This window comes from Bufo gargarizans, unplaced genomic scaffold, assembly GCF_014858855.1.
Source record: "Bufo gargarizans isolate SCDJY-AF-19 unplaced genomic scaffold, ASM1485885v1 fragScaff_scaffold_281_pilon, whole genome shotgun sequence".
Classification (NCBI taxonomy): domain Eukaryota; kingdom Metazoa; phylum Chordata; class Amphibia; order Anura; family Bufonidae; genus Bufo; species Bufo gargarizans.
The window spans coordinates 318442-336541 of record NW_025334079.1 but is presented as its reverse complement, the minus strand read 5'-3'; the positions used below and the strand labels follow the sequence as shown (position 1 = coordinate 336541).

General features: G+C 48.9%; 1 protein-coding gene across 3 annotated transcripts in view; it reads right to left on the bottom strand.

Moving 5' to 3' along the window:
* Nucleotides 1-21: 21 nt before the first annotated feature.
* ANKAR (ankyrin and armadillo repeat containing) overlaps nucleotides 22-18100 on the bottom strand; it is a 49186-nt gene continuing 31107 nt past the window's right edge. For 2 of the 3 annotated variants that reach the window (XM_044272949.1, XM_044272946.1), the window contains exons 5-9: nucleotides 11943-12187; nucleotides 9722-9878; nucleotides 4650-4797; nucleotides 1118-1237; nucleotides 22-150 (exon numbers count right to left, since the gene is read on the bottom strand). In XM_044272949.1, coding sequence (XP_044128884.1) covers nucleotides 105-150; nucleotides 1118-1237; nucleotides 4650-4797; nucleotides 9722-9878; nucleotides 11943-12187 — 716 coding nt within the window. In that variant the 3' untranslated portion in view covers nucleotides 22-104. The remainder of the gene's footprint in view (nucleotides 151-1117; nucleotides 1238-4649; nucleotides 4798-9721; nucleotides 9879-11942; nucleotides 12188-18100) is intronic. The other variant, XM_044272947.1, reaches the window with a different exon arrangement.

Here is an 18100-nt window from a genome sequence, read left to right as displayed (position 1 = left end):
CCATATATACAGGAGAAGTGGTACTGTGCGGTGTATATATATACAGGACAGGAGAAGTATCTGGATGCTGGTAAATTGATGAACATCGATTCTTCCTCCTGATCTCAGATTGTCGATAATCTGCAGTTTCTGGAGCGATGATTTGATTCTCTGGAAGGAAGAGGAATAATGAATCAGTGTAAAATACATCACTGAGATTGTGGATACTTTACTAACGAGCTCTCCTCAGGCCATCGGTATCTGATTGTTGGGGTCTAACACCCGGGACCTCCGCGACCAGCTGTTTGAGCAGGCAGTGGTGGTCACAGTAGTGGCGCGGCCTTCTCCAGATTTGCCTAGGCCCAGGTGATGTCACATTCATTGGTTATATGACTTAGGCGCAGCTGAGCTGTGATACCAAAGTGTACGGCGCGCTGCTTGGTGAGCTGAGAGAACGCTGCGGCGCTGCAGCATCATTGACTTCTCAAAAGCTCAGGGTCCTGGATGTCAGACCCCCACCTATCAGATACTGGTGACCTAGCCTGAGGCTTGGCTTTGCACATTATCTCTCAGAGAACAAAAGGACCTCCATCATCAGGGAATATTCGGAAGGCCTCCATAAACATTTGATGAGGAGTTCAGTTTGAGCATGGCCAGTTTAACCCTTTGTAGTTGTATCTAGATTTTTAGAGCGCTGGACGTTTCTTCCATCAGAGGATGTCCCACATACTGCTGTTCCCCTAAGACATCAACCATAGCATTACAATCCTTCTCCTACAATCAGCAGAGGGGGACAAGTTGGAAGATGCCAGTCAGGATTCTGGGAAAGCTGGATGACACCTGTGGAAGCTGTAACGCTGGCCGCATCGGTTGTGACAGAACTGGTATTCTTCGCACTGGTCACTGTGCGACCCCCACTAGATTCCTAGGATTTATAAGGTGAGGCACAGACAGAACATAGGAGCAGCTCTGTGAGACAACGCCATGTGAATCAATATACCCCCATTAATACAGCCCACCCTAGAGTTATAATATTTCTGGGTAATATATGGACGCGTCCTAATGACTCCAGCCTGCGCTCCCGTGTCCACATCCGAAGTGCAACTAATAGTGCAATAATTGTCAGGGAGCAATTTACCGGATCGGGGGCAGCGTGAGCTCTCTGATATGTCTCCATCTTCCCAGAAAATTCTCTGACCATCTCCTTTTCTTGTTGTAGTAAATTAAGACCTTCATGATCTCCGGATCTCTTCTGCACCTGGTACCAAAGCCAAACCACAGATGGATTAGTGCACAGGTACAGAGGTGACCTTCTCAGCCGTCATCTGATCTACTGAACCACTGTCATCTGATCTACTGAACTACTGTCATCTGATCTACTGAACTACTGTCATCTGATCTACTGAACTACTGTCATCTGATCTACTGAACTACTGTCATCTAATCCTGTATTTCTTTTATTATAAAACATAACAATAACAAAATGTAACAAGAATCATAAACATAATCATCATTAAATATCAAACACAACCAAACAGTAAATAAAACCAACACTGCTCCAGCCACTCACTCCAACATTAATACTGTATTATATACATATATACACCCACCCTACACCAATTATATACAGCTATACATACACCCGCCCCATCACATTATATACATACACCCGCCCCATCACATTATATACATACACCCGCCTCATCACATTATATACATACACCCGCCCCATCACATTATATACATACACCCGCCCCATCACATTATATACATACACCCGCCCCATCACATTATATACATACACCCGCCCCATCACATTATATACATACACCCGCCCCATCACATTATATACATACACCCGCCCCATCACATTATATACATACACCCGCCCATCACATTATATACATACACCCGCCCCATCACATTATATACATACACCCGCCCCATCACATTATATACATACACCCGCCCCATCACATTATATACATACACCCGCCCCATCACATTATATACATACACCCGCCCCATCACATTATATACATACACCCGCCCCATCACATTATATACATACACCCGCCCCATCACATTATATACATACACCCGCCCCATCACATTATATACATACACCCGCCCCATCACATTATATACATACACCCGCCCCATCACATTATATACATACACCCGCCCCATCACATTATATACATACACCCGCCCCATCACATTATATACATACACCCGCCCCATCACATTATATACATACACACGCCCCATCACATTATATACATACACACGCCCCATCACATTATATACATACACCCGCCCCATCACATTATATACATATACCCGCCCCATCACATTATATACATATACCCGCCCCATCACATTATATACATACACCCGCCCCATCACATTATATACATACACCCGCCCCATCACATTATATACATACACCCGCCCCATCACATTATATACATACACCCGCCCCATCACATTATATACACACACCCGCCCCATCACAATATATACATACACCCGCCCCATCACATTATATACATACACCCGCCCCATCATATTATATACATACACCCGCCCCATCACATTATATACATACACCCGCCCCATCAATCATATTATATATACATACACTAACAACCGACACTAAATATGTACAAATAGCCACAGAAAACTAACTGAAACATACATTACTTATCCTGTACTGATCCTGAGATACATCCTGTATTATACTCCAGAGCTGCACTCACTATTCTGCTGGTGCAGTCACTGTGTACATACATTACTTATCCTGTACTGATCCTGAGTTACATCCTGTATTATACTCCAGAGCTGCACTCACTATTCTGCTGGTGCAGTCACTGTGTACATACATTACTTATCCTGTACTGATCCTGAGTTACATCCTGTATTATACTCCAGAGCTGCACTCACTATTCTGCTGGTGCAGTCACTGTGTACATACATTACTTATACTGTACTGATCTTGAGTTACATCCTGTATTATACTCCAGAGCTGCACTCACTATTCTGCTGGTGCAGTCACTGTGTACATACATTACTTATCCTGTACTGATCCTGAGTTACATCCTGTATTATACTCCAGAGCTGCACTCACTATTCTGCTGGTGCAGTCACTGTGTACATACATTACTTATCCTGTACTGATCCTGAGTTACATCCTGTATTATACTCCAGAGCTGCACTCACTATTCTGCTGGTGCAGTCACTGTGTACATACATTACTTATCCTGTACTGATCCTGAGTTACATCCTGTATTATACCCCAGAGCTGCACTCACTATTCTGCTGGTGCAGTCACTGTGTACATACATTACTTATCCTGTACTGATCCTGAGTTACATCCTGTATTATACTCCAGAGCTGCACTCACTATTCGGCTGGTGCAGTCACTGTGTACATACATTACTTATCCTGTACTGATCCTGAGTTACATCCTGTATTATACTCCAGAGCTGTACTCACTATTCTGCTGGTGCAGTCACTGTGTACATACATTACTTATCCTGTACTGATCCTGAGCTACATCCTGTATTATACTCCAGAGCTGCACTCACTATTCTGCTGGTGCAGTCACTGTGTACATACATTACTTATCCTGTACTGATCCTGAGTTACATCCTGTATTATACCCCAGAGCTGCACTCACTATTCTGCTGGTGCAGTCACTGTGTACATATATTACTTATCCTGTACTGATCCTGAGTTACATCCTGTATTATACTCCAGAGCTGCACTCACTATTCTGCTGGTGCAGTCACTGTGTACATACATTACTTATCCTGTACTGATCCTGAGTTACATCCTGTATTATACTCCAGAGCTGCACTCACTATTCTGCTGGTGCAGTCACTGTGTACATACATTACTTATCCTGTACTGCTCCTGAGTTACATCCTGTATTATACCCCAGAGCTGCACTCACTATTCTGCTGGTGCAGTCACTGTGTACATACATTACTTATCCTGTACTGATCCTGAGTTACATCCTGTATTATACTCCAGAGCTGCACTCACTATTCTGCTGGTGCAGTCACTGTGCACATACATTACTTATCCTGTACTGATCCTGAGTTACATCCTGTATTATACTCCAGAGCTGCACTCACTATTCGGCTGGTGCAGTCACTGTGTACATACATTACTTATCCTGCACTGATCCTGAGTTACATCCTGTATTATACTCCAGAGCTGCACTCACTATTCTGCTGGTGCAGTCACTGTGTACATACATTACTTATCCTGTACTGATCCTGAGTTACATCCTGTATTATACTCCAGAGCTGCACTCACTATTCTGCTGTTGGAGCTGATTAGGCCCCGGTATAAGGTTACACGTTACAGAACGTAAAGCACCAAAGTAAGGTCTCATGCACACGACCGTAGTTCGGGTCCGCATCTGAGCCCATTAACTTGAATGGGGCCGCAGAAGATGAAGACAAGCACTCTGTGTGCAGTTCGCATCCTTTGCTCCGTTCCGTGGCCCCGCAAAAAAATATAGCATGTCCTATTCTTGTCCGTTTTGCCAAGACAAGAATAGGCATTTCTACAATGGCGCGGTCGTGTGCATGAGGCCTAAAACAGTGAGCAGTCAGGTGCGGGGTTGTCAGCTCTGCAGCGCATGCCCCATGCATTACCTCTGTAACAGCTGCCTCTCGGCCAGTGGGTTGAAGCTTAGATAAGACAAAGCAATGGAGGCCGAACCTTTCACCTGCGGCGACGGGCTGGACAGGAGCGGACACAACACATTCACGACATCAATGGAGACCATGGCGGCACAAAGCCCTGTGAGCAAGAGATGGCAAAGTCAGGGCATTGCTGCCTCCCAGACCCACCCGGATCCACAACCTCTAACACAGGCCACTTTCACACTCACGTTTTAGGCGGATCCGTCATGGATCTGCAAAAACGAATCCGTTACAATAATCCAACTGTCTGCATCCGTCATAAACGGATCCGTTTGTATCATCTGTAACATAGCCGAGGCGGATCAGTCATGAACACCACTTAAAGTCAATAGAGGACGGATCCGTTTGTATCATCTGTGACATAGCCGAGCGGATCCGTCATGAACTCCACTGAAAGTCAATAGAGGACGGATCCGTTTGTATCATCTGTAACATAGCCGAGGCGGATCCGTCATGAACTCCACTGAAAGTCAATAGAGGACGGATCCGTTTGTATCATCTGTAACATAGCCGAGGCGGATCCGTCATGAACTCCACTGAAAGTCAATAGAGGACGGATCCGTTTGTATCATCTGTAACATAGCCGAGGCGGATCCGTCATGAACTCCACTGAAAGTCAATAGTGGACGGATCCGTTTGTATCATCTGTGACATAGCCGAGGCGGATCCGTCATGAACTCCACTGAAAGTCAATAGAGGACGGATCCGTTTGTATCATCTGTGACATAGCCGAGGCGGATCCGTCATGAACTCCACTGAAAGTCAATAGTGGACGGATCCGTTTGTATCATCTGTAACATAGCCGAGGCGGATCCGTCATGAACTCCACTGAAAGTCAATAGAGGACGGATCCGTTTGTATCATCTGTAACATAGCCGAGGCGGATCCGTCATGAACACCACTGAAAGTCAATAGAGGACGGATCCGTTTGTATCATCTGTAACATAGCCGAGGCGGATCCGTCATGAACACCACTGAAAGTCAATAGAGGACGGATCCGTTTGTATCATCTGTAACATAGCCGAGGCGGATCCGTCATGAACTCCACTGAAAGTCAATAGAGGACGGATCCGTTTGTATCATCTGTAACATAGCCGGGGCGGATCCGTCATGAACTCCACTGAAAGTCAATAGAGGACGGATCCGTTTGTATCATCTGTGACATAGCCGGGGCGGATCCGTCATGAACTCCACTGAAAGTCAATAGAGGACGGATCCGTTTGTATCATCTGTAACATAGCCGAGGCGGATCCGTCATGAACTCCACTGAAAGTCAATAGAGGACGGATCCGTTTGTATCATCTGTGACATAGCCGAGGCGGATCCGTCATGAACTCCACTGAAAGTCAATAGAGGACGGATCCGTTTGTATCATCTGTAACATAGCCGAGGCGGATCCGTCATGAACTCCACTGAAAGTCAATAGAGGACGGATCCGTTTGTATCATCTGTAACATAGCCGAGGCGGATCCGTCATGAACTCCACTGAAAGTCAATAGAGGCCGGATCCGTTTGTATCATCTGTAACATAGCCGAGGCGGATCCGTCATGAACTCCACTGAAAGTCAATAGAGGACGGATCCGTTTGTATCATCTGTGACATAGCCGAGGCGGATCCGTCATGAACTCCACTGAAAGTCAATAGAGGACGGATCCGTTTGTATCATCTGTAACATAGCCGAGGCGGATCCGTCATGAACTCCACTGAAAGTCAATAGAGGACGGATCCGTTTGTATCATCTGTAACATAGCCGAGGCGGATCCGTCATGAACACCACTGAAAGTCAATAGAGGACGGATCCGTTTGTATCATCTGTAACATAGCCGAGGCGGATCCGTCATGAACTCCACTGAAAGTCAATAGAGGACGGATCCGTTTGTATCATCTGTAACACAGCCGAGGCGGATCCGTCATGAACTCCACTGAAAGTCAATAGAGGACGGATCCGTTTGTATCATCTGTAACATAGCCGAGGCGGATCCGTCATGAACTCCACTGAAAGTCAATAGAGGACGGATCCGTTTGTATCATCTGTGACATAGCCGAGGCGGATCCGTCATGAACTCCACTGAAAGTCAATAGAGGACGGATCCGTTTGTATCATCTGTAACATAGCCGAGGCGGATCCGTCATGAACTCCACTGAAAGTCAATAGAGGACGGATCCGTTTGTATCATCTGTAACATAGCCGAGGCGGATCCGTCATGAACTCCACTGAAAGTCAATAGAGGACGGATCCGTTTGTATCATCTGTGACATAGCCGAGGCGGATCCGTCATGAACTCCACTGAAAGTCAATAGAGGACGGATCCGTTTGTATCATCTGTAACATAGCCGAGGCGGATCCGTCATGAACTCCACTGAAAGTCAATAGAGGACGGATCCGTTTGTATCATCTGTGACATAGCCGAGGCGGATCCGTCATGAACACCACTGAAAGTCAATAGAGGACGGATCCGTTTGTATTATCTGTGACACAGCCGAGGCGGATCCGTCATGAACTCCACTGAAAGTCAATAGAGGACGGATCCGTTTGTATCATCTGTAACATAGCCGAGGCGGATCCGTCATGAACACCACTGAAAGTCAATAGAGGACGGATCCGTTTGTATCATCTGTAACATAGCCGAGGCGGATCCGTCATGAACTCCACTGAAAGTCAATAGAGGACGGATCCGTTTGTATCATCTGTAACATAGCCGAGGCGGATCCGTCATGAACTCCACTGAAAGTCAATAGAGGACGGATCCGTTTGTATCATCTGTAACACAGCCGAGGCGGATCCGTCATGAACTCCACTGAAAGTCAATAGAGGACGGATCCGTTCTCTATTGCGCCAGATATCAGTGAAAACGGATCCGTCCCCATTGACTTGCATTGTGTGTCAGGACGGATCCGTTTGGCTCAGTTTGGTCAGACGGACACTAAAACGCTGCAGGCGGCCTCCAGAGCGGAATGGAGACGGATCGTAGGCGAACTGACGCATTCTGAGCGGATCCTTTTCCATTCAGAATGTATTAGGGCAAAACTGATCCGTTTTGGACCGCTGAGCCCTGAACGGACCTCAGAAACGGAAACCAAAACGCCAGTGTGAGAGTAGCCTTACCTGGGACCTAACGAGAGGCGTAAACTGACCGCCTGTAGCAGAAGGTCCAAGCCCATGCTTCAAGGGGGTCCCAGTGTCCGTGTGGAACCGTCCTACGACATTTGCAGATGTACGGCCTTAAAGGGGTAGTCCCATTTCTGTGGTGGTCAGAGGGTCTGTTTCTGTAAAACCAACAACCTCTGGGCTCCGCATCCAGGCCACACAGGGTCAGGGGCCCCTTTCTAGAGATGGGTAGGGTCCCTAAGATGATTACATGCTGCAGATGCCATAAACCAGGGCTCAGCAACCTCAGGCGCTCCAGCTGCTGCCAAACTACATCTGCATGGCTGCTCTCAGAATGCTTATAGAAGTGAACCGAGCATGCTGGCACTTGTAGTGTCACTGCTGACCCCTGTACATAAAGGTTTGAAGTGGGAATACCCCTCTAAATCCAGTACAAGGTAATATAATTCAGCATGAAAAATACCCATGTGCTCCAATGAGGAGATATTCCCTCTATTGTAATGGCGCCCCCTGGTGTTTACTCTGTATAGTACCATGCACTGCTGGCTTCTGAGCTCATTTCCATCCTTCAACTGCCATCAGTCATATCTATTGTCAGATGCAGCGAGAAAGCTGCAGCAGAAAGGACACACCCCTGCGTTGTGCTAGGGACAGATCTGCAGCAGAAAGGACATACACCATCTGAGCTGTAATAGGGACAGAGCTGAAGAAGAAAGGACACACCATCTGAACTGTGATAGGGAGAGAGCTGCAGCAGAAAGGACACACCATCTGAGCTGTGATAGGGAGAGAGCTGGGGAAGAAAGGACACACCATCCGAGCTGTGATAGGGAGAGAGCTGGGGAAGAAAGAACACACCATCCGAGCTGTGATAGGGAGAGAGCTGCAGCAGAAAGGACACACCATCTGAGCTGTGATAGGGAGAGAGCTGAAGAAGAAAGGACACACCATCCGAGCTGTGATAGGGAGAGAGCTGGGGAAGAAAGGACACACCATCCGAGCTGTGATAGGGAGAGAGCTGGGGAAGAAAGGACACACCATCTGAGCTGTGATAGGGAGAGAGCTGGGGAAGAAAGGACACACCATCTGAGCTGTGATAGGGAGAGAGCTGCAGCAGAAAGGACACACCATCTGAGCTGTGATAGGGAGAGAGCTGCAGCAGAAAGGACACACCATCTGAGCTGTGATAGGGAGAGAGCTGCAGCAGAAAGGACACACCAACTGAGCTGTGATAGGGAGAGAGCTGCAACAGAAAGGACACACCATCTGAGCTGTGATAGGGAGAGAGCTGGGGAAGAAAGGACACACCAACTGAGCTGTGATAGGGAGAGAGCTGCAACAGAAAGGACACACCATCTGAACTGTGATAGAGAAAGAGCTGCAGCAGAAAGGACACACACCCTGAGCTGTGATAGAGAGAGAGAGAGCTGCAGAAGGACACACACCATCTGAGCTGTGATAGGGAGAGAGCTGCAACAGAAAGGACACACCATCTGAGCTGTGATAGGGACAGAGCTGCAGAAGAAAGGACACACCATCCGAACTGTGATAGGGACAGAGCTGCAGCAGAAAGGACACACCATCTGAGCTGTGATAGGGACAGATCTGCAACAGAAAGGACACACCATCTGAGCTGTGATAGGGAGAGAGCTGGGGAAGAAAGGACACACCATCTGAGCTGTGATAGGGAGAGAGCTGCAGCAGAAAGGACACACCAACTGAGCTGTGATAGGGAGAGAGCTGCAGAAAAAAAGGACACATCCCCTGAGAAAGGACACGTCCTGTGAGCTGCCAGCCTGAAGAAAATCTAGCAGGGCGATTGGAGCAATGAATGAGGGCACCTCTGGACCCCTTTAAGAGAGTCTGGACGCTCACGGATACACGTATGGCGTATGTAAGCCAGTATGTTACCTGCCCGGCTATGTGATAATCTGGCCACACAGTCCGCAGCCAGTGCCAGGGTGTCGGAGGACCGTGCCGTCTGCAGTAACCCGATCAGCGTCTGTATGCCAACAGCACAGGTGTAGGACGGATCCTTATCGGAAACGATGTGCGCCAGCACCGCCAACTGCAAGAGAGACGCCATTTATGGTCCCAGCAATAACAGGGTTAATGGAAGAGGGAGGTGGTTACAATATCCACAGACCAGGTCCCCCTCATATCTATGACAGCCGTGTTCATCCTGATCTTCCTCTTTCAGAGAGAGGGTTATCTGGAAAGCCGGGCAACGTGATGCAGTATTAGTGGTTGTCAGCAGGTTCTGCCACGTGTGCAGGAGATGGCGGAGTGTTCAGACCCCCCAGACGAGCGGGCCGTGGTGCCCGGGCGTTAGGCTTCATGCACAGAACTCACCTGCTGCGTGGACTTCGACATCCACAGAATGTTCAGATCAGACGTCTCCCCTCACGATGCAAACAGCGAGAACGGGGGCAAATCCACAGCAAAATCCTCAAGTAACAAGAGCAGAAAATCGGCAAATAGCAGGCCCAGTGTGTACATAGCCTTAGGGAGCCGTTACATGGGGCAGCAGTTACTTCTGGAGGTGGTCATGGATGTCCATGACAGTGTGCCGGGGCCAGAGGCCCTGAGGCCCAGTGTGTACATAGCCTTAGGGAGCCGTTACATGGGGCAGCAGTTACTTCTGGAGGTGGTCATGGATGTCCATGACAGTGTGCCGGGGCCAGAGGCCCTGAGGCCCAGTGTGTACATAGCCTTAGGGAGCCGTTACATGGGGCGGCAGTTACTTCTGAAGGTGGTCCTGGATGTCCGACAGTGTGCCGGGGGCGGAGGCCCTGAGGCCCAGTGTGTACATAGCCTTAGGGAGCCGTTACATGGGGCAGCAGTTACTTCTGGAGGTGGTCCTGGATGTCCGACAGTGTGCCGGGGGCGGAGGCCCTGAGGCCCAGTGTGTACATAGCCTTAGGGAGCCGTTACATGGGGCGGCAGTTACTTCTGAAGGTGGTCCTGGATGTCCGACAGTGTGCCGGGGGCGGAGGCCCTGAGGCCCAGTGTGTACATAGCCTTAGGGAGCCGTTACATGGGGCGGCAGTTACTTCTGAAGGTGGTCCTGGATGTCCGACAGTGTGCCGGGGGCGGAGGCCCTGAGGTCCAGTGTGTACATAGCCTTAGGGAGCCGTTACATGGGGCGGCAGTTACTTCTGGAGGTGGTCCTGGATGTCCGACAGTGTGCCGGGGGCGGAGGCCCTGAGGCCCAGTGTGTACATAGCCTTAGGGAGCCGTTACATGGGGCAGCAGTTACTTCTGAAGGTGGTCCTGGATGTCCGACAGTGTGCCGGGGCCGGAGGCCCTGAGGCCCAGTGTGTACATAGCCTTAGGGAGCCGTTACATGGGGCGGCAGTTACTTCTGAAGGTGGTCCTGGATGTCCGACAGTGTGCCGGGGGCGGAGGCCCTGAGGCCCAGTGTGTACATAGCCTTAGGGAGCCGTTACATGGGGCAGCAGTTACTTCTGAAGGTGGTCCTGGATGTCCGACAGTGTGCCGGGGGCGGAGGCCCTGAGGCCCAGTGTGTACATAGCCTTAGGGAGCCGTTACATGGGGCGGCAGTTACTTCTGAAGGTGGTCCTGGATGTCCGACAGTGTGCCGGGGGCGGAGGCCCTGAGGTCCAGTTAACACAGTATCTGCGCTGTGACGGCTCCTTTTCATGGTCATCTATTTTTTTTTAACGGACACAGGAAAAAGTGACCTATTTTTACGGACTGTCCAGAAATGTCTGGACGGCTGGCAGCCCTGTTTGCAGGTGTTATGGTTCCTGTGCACATTAGCTCTCTTGCTGTGCCTCTGCGCTGATCACCCCGAAAAAGCTGTCACTATAATCCTACATATTGTCTCAAGGCCTGTTTAAAAGGCCAAACAGAGATACCTTCCCCCGAGGGCCACTGCGCGGCCCGTCACCCCGAGGGCCACTGCGCGGCCCGTCACCCCAAGGGGCACTGCGCGGCCCGTCACCCCAAGGGGCACTGCGCGGCCCGTCACCCCGAGGGGCACTGCGCGGCCCGTCACCCCGAGGGCCACTGCGCGGCCCGTCACCCCGAGGGCCACTGCGCGGCCTATAAGACTTCTTATACCTACTAGACACTCTTCATGAGAAGTACCTCCTGTATGTTACTGTACCTGAAATGCTGCGAGAGCCCTGCGATTCTGCTCAGCCGATTCGAGGAATGGGGCCACGTCCCTCCACACCAGTCCTCCGTTCTGAACAATCTCCTTTTGTTGGCTTATACTATTGAAAGCGAATGTGGCCAAAGCTTCTCCGGCAGTCAGGCGAATGTCTTCATCAGACGAGCGCAACAGGAGGAGGACGTGTGAGAAGCTGAAGCCAGAGCTTTTCCCAATTAGCTGCAGATTCTCATTGTGCCCTAGGAAAATGAAAGGAGACACAAATGGCTCATTCCAACTGCCCCATAAGAAGGAACCTGCATAAAAACCAGAGATTGCAAGGCTCATCATAAACATCAAGCATGTGTAACGCCCAGAGTGGCATTACCACTTTTGCATCTTGCTACTGTCTTTATTGGTTACCCTCACGTCATTATGTGAATTTATGTCAGGTCCTGCATAATGTGTATTCATATTTCTTATTTTGTAACTGTAACATGTAATATGCCTGGTTCACCAGCAGGTGGCAACATAAATGGCAGAGCTACCTTACATAGAGTTCAACCTTCTTTCCATTCTATTTTGTCCCTTTAGGGAGGAGTTTAGCTAATTAGTTAGAGGTCAGACTAGTTTATCCCCTGCCAAGGGAGAGTGTGCAGCAGGTGCACGTCCCTGTTGGACGAGCCTTGCCTAGAGGTGCTAGAGCACCTTTAGCTTTGCTGGATCTGGAGGCTACAGCAAAGAGCCTCTGAAACCAGGAGTAAAGTTCCCTGGACAAAACTAGAGACAAACCAGATTAGAGAGTTAAGTTACAGCATAAAGAAGAAGCCGAGTTCTATATCCAGCCTGTTAGCACAGCAGAGCCAGAGAGCAACTGACGTAGCAGAAAGGAGTTTGCCTGCCAGTAAATGCCCAAGCCTGCTGGAAACCAATACAAAGTCTGTAAACTGCTTGGAAGAACGTTTATTTAAAGTAAAGTTGCTGTTCAACTATATACAAGGCCTGGACGCAATCATTTCTTCAAATCCCTAAACTGTTCTCCCTATTTGCTTCAGACGACAACGCCTGGGGTCCAGCGTATCCAGGTAGGAGCACCGTGACACATGCAACACCATTAAGGGACATTATAGGCCCCCTACACCACCCTGGCATTCCTACACCTGGGTACCATCTTCCACTACATCATTAAGAGGGGCCCCATGCCCTTGTTGCTTCACTGCAACTGGCATCACAACAAACATTTTTCTTTAAAGGGAACCTGTCACCTGGATTTTGTGTATAGAGCTGAGGACATGGGTTGCTAGATGGCCGCTAGCACATCCGCAATACCCAGTCCCCATAGCCCTGTGTGCTTTTATTGTGTAAAAAAACTTGATTTTTTACATATGCTAATTTACCTGACATGAATCCTGTCCCTGACTCGTCTCACGGACAGGACTCGTCTCAGGTTAATTTGCATGAGAAGAGTCCTGTCCCCGAGAAGAGTCCTGTCCCCGAGAAGAGTCCTGTCCCCGAGAAGAGTCCTGTCCCCGAGAAGAGTCAGGGACAGGACTCATCTCAGGTAAATTAGCATATGTATAGAATCTATTTTTTTACACAATAAAAGCACACAGAGCTATGGGGACTGGGTATTGCGGATGTGCTAGCGGCCATCTAGCAACCCATGTCCTCAGCTCTATACACAAAGTCCCGGTGACAGGTTCCCTTTAACAAAGACCCCTTGCCATTGCCATGCGTCGCACATGTTCACAAACCGTGGAGCATGTGCCTTCAGTTACCTACAGACTGCAAGCGAGACCCTCAGTCATAGGGCCAAGGTGGCAGGCAACATTTAAGGTCTCACTTGGGTCCTTAAGGAGATTTAGCAGTACCCCAAGTCTCATCTTCAAGGTACCATGAGTTTGTATACAAGATTTTCCACCTCCTTTTAGTTGCAAACTGGACAATCAAGTGTCCACTGACGGGTAACCGACAGCAGGTGTACTTCTTTGTTAAAGCTAGACAGTCGAGATTTATTTTGCTTCCTTGTGTACCGCGCTCGTAACCACTGAACCGGTCCAGGCTGTGTGCTCACATTAGACATGATAAATATCTGAGGCGTGTCCTCACTTGCTTAATAACCAGGGAACCAATTTTAGTGGCTACAAATCAATTTCTCTGAGTCCTGGAAACCAGGAACTAACACGTTACCTTGGCTGCAGCGCAGGATCCGGTAAATATTACCGTTTTATCTGCTTGCTCATTCGTGCAAAGTAAAAACAAAAAATAAAATAAAAAATAGTGTTGCTAATAACATGGAACAGAACATAGCATGGACAACAAAGGCAGCTGCTTATGCATCAACCATCTGGGGCCTCCACCACCCTGTAGAGGATACAGACACTATATAGGAATATCCCATGGCAGTGTTACTGGGGCAGTATTATCCCATACAATACTGCAGAGCTTTTTTTAACCCAGAAGGTTATGGGATCCCAGGATTTGCAAAGTTCTGCTAGATTCTGATGTCGGACTATTGATACCAGCAGCGACCCTGAGTGGAGGCAAAGATGAGAGGATTGGTAGTGGCTATGCTGGAGCTGTACTGCCCTGATTATAGACCTTCTAAGCTCAGACCCCGAAGAAGTCGCTTTTCTTATAACTACACCTCTGTACGCCTCCCTACTGCAGCAGTCCCTCCAGAGGGAAGCAGCTCACAGAGCATCATGACTACTAGAGCACCAGAGCAGGCCTAAAGTCCTGCTGCCAGAATAGAGCAGAGAGAGAAAGCAGAGTACTCAAGTTTACCTGCCAGTTTATGCCAAAGCCTGCTGGGACAAAGAACCTGAATATTCTTTACATACAAGTTGATGCAAGTAAAGCTGTTGAACGTTATAAAAGTCTGGACTCAACGTATTCTCCACCACCACCATTACTCATCCCTTTTATTGCTTTGGAGCCAAGTCCTGTGACGGTATCCAGGTAGCAGCATTGTGACTAACATAGAGACTGTTAAGGCCTCCCCATACTACTCAACATTCGTATAAACCTGGGACAAGATCGGCCCTGGCGGAGGGCAGCACGTTATAATTGGCGTCACGAACAGGATTCTACTTTTGTGCCTTGTCTCTTAAAGGTTTCCCCATCTGTAAAAGCCCCAAGTGACTTTATTGCATTTGCTTACTGCTGGAAAGTGAATCTGCATCAATTGCAGTACTGTGGCAAAACAGGGGTTAATCAGCCATCTTGGTTTTGTGCCTTATGTCTTGAGGGGGGGGAAGACATCCATCCAGCAGAGGGTAGGGAACCAAACGGCCCACCTCCACAGAGGAACAACTCTTGCAGCAGAAGGAACTAAAGTGCTGAGTGAAAGTTCCCAGAAGGACAAATAAATCAACTGTACCCCTACAGGAAGTAGAGGCAGCAGCCATCTTGGAAAGGGGAAAATACAGTTCGATGTCCAGAACTCTGAGTGAGTACTGCTGCGGAAACTAACCTTGCTAGATACTGTTTGGGGCCATAATCTGCCAGCCCGAGTTGCAGCGACTCAAAGGAGCTATGTGCCAATTCTGCTGCTGTTGCCCATAGCAACGCACACTTTAATTGCAGTCTAGCTTACAACCCCCCTAGTCGGGCACAGGGTCTCAAAAGCCATGTCTGACAGTGAGGATAACACCCACTAGGACTGCAGCGATCCGCATTGGGAATCTTACTATGCCATACTATTTTGAGGCACCTTGGCTGAACCCCATACACTCAGGGAATTCTGGGATACAATGTTGGCCACCTTTAAGCTATATATCCAGCATCTCAGGACCAGAAAGTCTGATTGGCCAGTTACAGGGAGCTGCGCTCCGGAGGTCTAGTCCTGGCCAGCAGATCCGAGACCAACTCAGTACCACGTTTGAGACTAGGACCCCCTCCAAGCTTAAGATGCGCTTCTTTGGAAAGCAACAGCAGTCCAGGGAGACTTTGCCCTGTCCCTGCAAGAAGCTCTGTGGGTTGTAAAGGCCACGCTCACACTGGCGTTTTGGCTTTCCGTTTGTGAGGTCCGTTCAGGGCTCAGCGGTCCAAAACGGATCAGTTCAGACCCAATGCATTCTGAATGGATAAGGATCCGCTCAGAAAATCAGTTTGCCTCCGATCCGTCTCCATTCCGCTCTGGAGGCCGCCTGCAGCGTTTTGGTGTCCGTCTGACGAAACTGAGCCAAACGGATCCGTCCTGACACACAATGCAAGTCAATGGGGACGGATCCGTTTTCTATGACACAATCTGCACAATAGAAAACGGATCCATCTCCTATTGACTTCAATGGTGTTCAAGACGGATCCGTCATGGCTGTATTACAGATAATACAAACGGATCCGTTCTGAACGGATGCAGACGGTTGTATTATCTGAACGGATCCGTCTGTGCTGATCCATGACGGATCCACACCAAACGCGAGTGTGAAAGTGGCCTAATGCTATCCACATAGATCCCCGTGAGGCTTAAGGTCAGATAGCCGAGCATGGCGCTCAGGAGCCCGTCCCAGATGCCATCACAGCCCTGACTGCTCAAGTCTCCCCCCTAGCTGAGAATATCGAGAGGATGAGGAAGCAGCTGGAATAGCAGCCTAAGGCGGGCAGAGGGACTCCCATACCAAGAGACCGTCTTACACCTGGTCCACGAGAAGATCAACGTTGGCCAACTGGTAGGTTGCCAGATCCCGGGTATCGAGACACCAGGAAGCTCATATGCTGGTATTGGACACACTGAAGCGGACTGCTGGCAGTTAAACGGGTATCCCCTGAAGCCAAGGACCGCCCCTCGGGAGGAAGAATACTAGGTCCCAAAGATCCAGCCTTTATGCCTAGATATATGGGTGCCCGCCCTGTGGTTGAAGTTGGCATGAACGGAGTGATGTTTCCTGCTTTGAGTGGTACTGAATATCAAGTGACTACCATCTGGCAATTAGCATTCAAAAAATGCCAGAGCGGAGCCCAGCTGACACAACCCCCGGAGTCCTGGCTCCACATCAGAGCTACAAACGGCCAACCAGTGTCCATACGAGGCTATTGGGAGCCTACCTTACAGATTGGAGATAACGAACTTCCACAACAAGGGGTAGTCATGATCCAGGTACCAGAAAATGACAAGTGTCCCGTGTTCTTGGGGATGAATGTACTCAGCCACTGTTAAACTGAGGTGCTGGAAGCTTGAAGAAAACCCTACCAACCGCACCCTGGGTAACTCAACACATCATACACCAGACCATCCAGGTGCTGGCTGCCCAACAAAAATTCAGAAACCGACAACTGCGAAATCTGCCATGTCGAAATCTTGTGGAACCCCTGCACATACAAGATCATCCCCTTGTCCTAGCCGCTTGGAGATTGGCCACTGTGTCACAAGGAAAGGTTACCAGTACTCTTGGTCAAGCTAAGTGTGAAATTAAAGAAGTACTACCCAGTGGCGAGTCTATATGACGTCAGTCAGCAGGATATCCTAGATCCCCCTTCTGCTGCTGCACAATAATCGCTTCAAACAGCTGATGCAGCCATAGACCCTCCTGAGCAGCCCTGGTGGGCCGAACTAGTAACATAGTACATAAGGCCGAAAAAAGACATTTGTCCATCCAGTCCGGCCTGTTATCCTACATATTGGAGATGCCACCACCTCAAAGGTGTGCTGGACCTGGCCAAGGAACACCACCAAGTCTTCAGCAAACACACCCTGGACTATGGGTCGTCTAATACAGAACACCAGTCCAAGCGGCACTCATCCTCCAATCAAACAGGCCAGCCATGTACCAGAAGGTGAAGAAGATGGTTCAGGATATGAAGACAGCCAACGTCATCCAGGATAGTCACAGCCCCTGGGCTGCCCCTCTGGTCCTGGTGAAAAAGAAGGATGGAACCATCTGTTTGTGTGTGGATTCGTCACGCTTCATTATGGAAGGGAAACACCACACCGAGCATAGGAGGGAAGGGGGAAACAGGGAATCGGGCCTGAGAACTAGGGAAGGAAGATGGACACCTCCTAGTGAAAACCCCAGTGAAATATGTTTATTTATTGTTTATATATTTGATATGTAAAATTGGAAAAGAAGGTTAATATTTTGTTGTTTTTTGTTTCCTTTTTTTTCCCTTTTTATTTACTAACTATTAGCCCCCTTAGGGAGCTTCATGGAGATCTTCAGTCACGTCCTGGC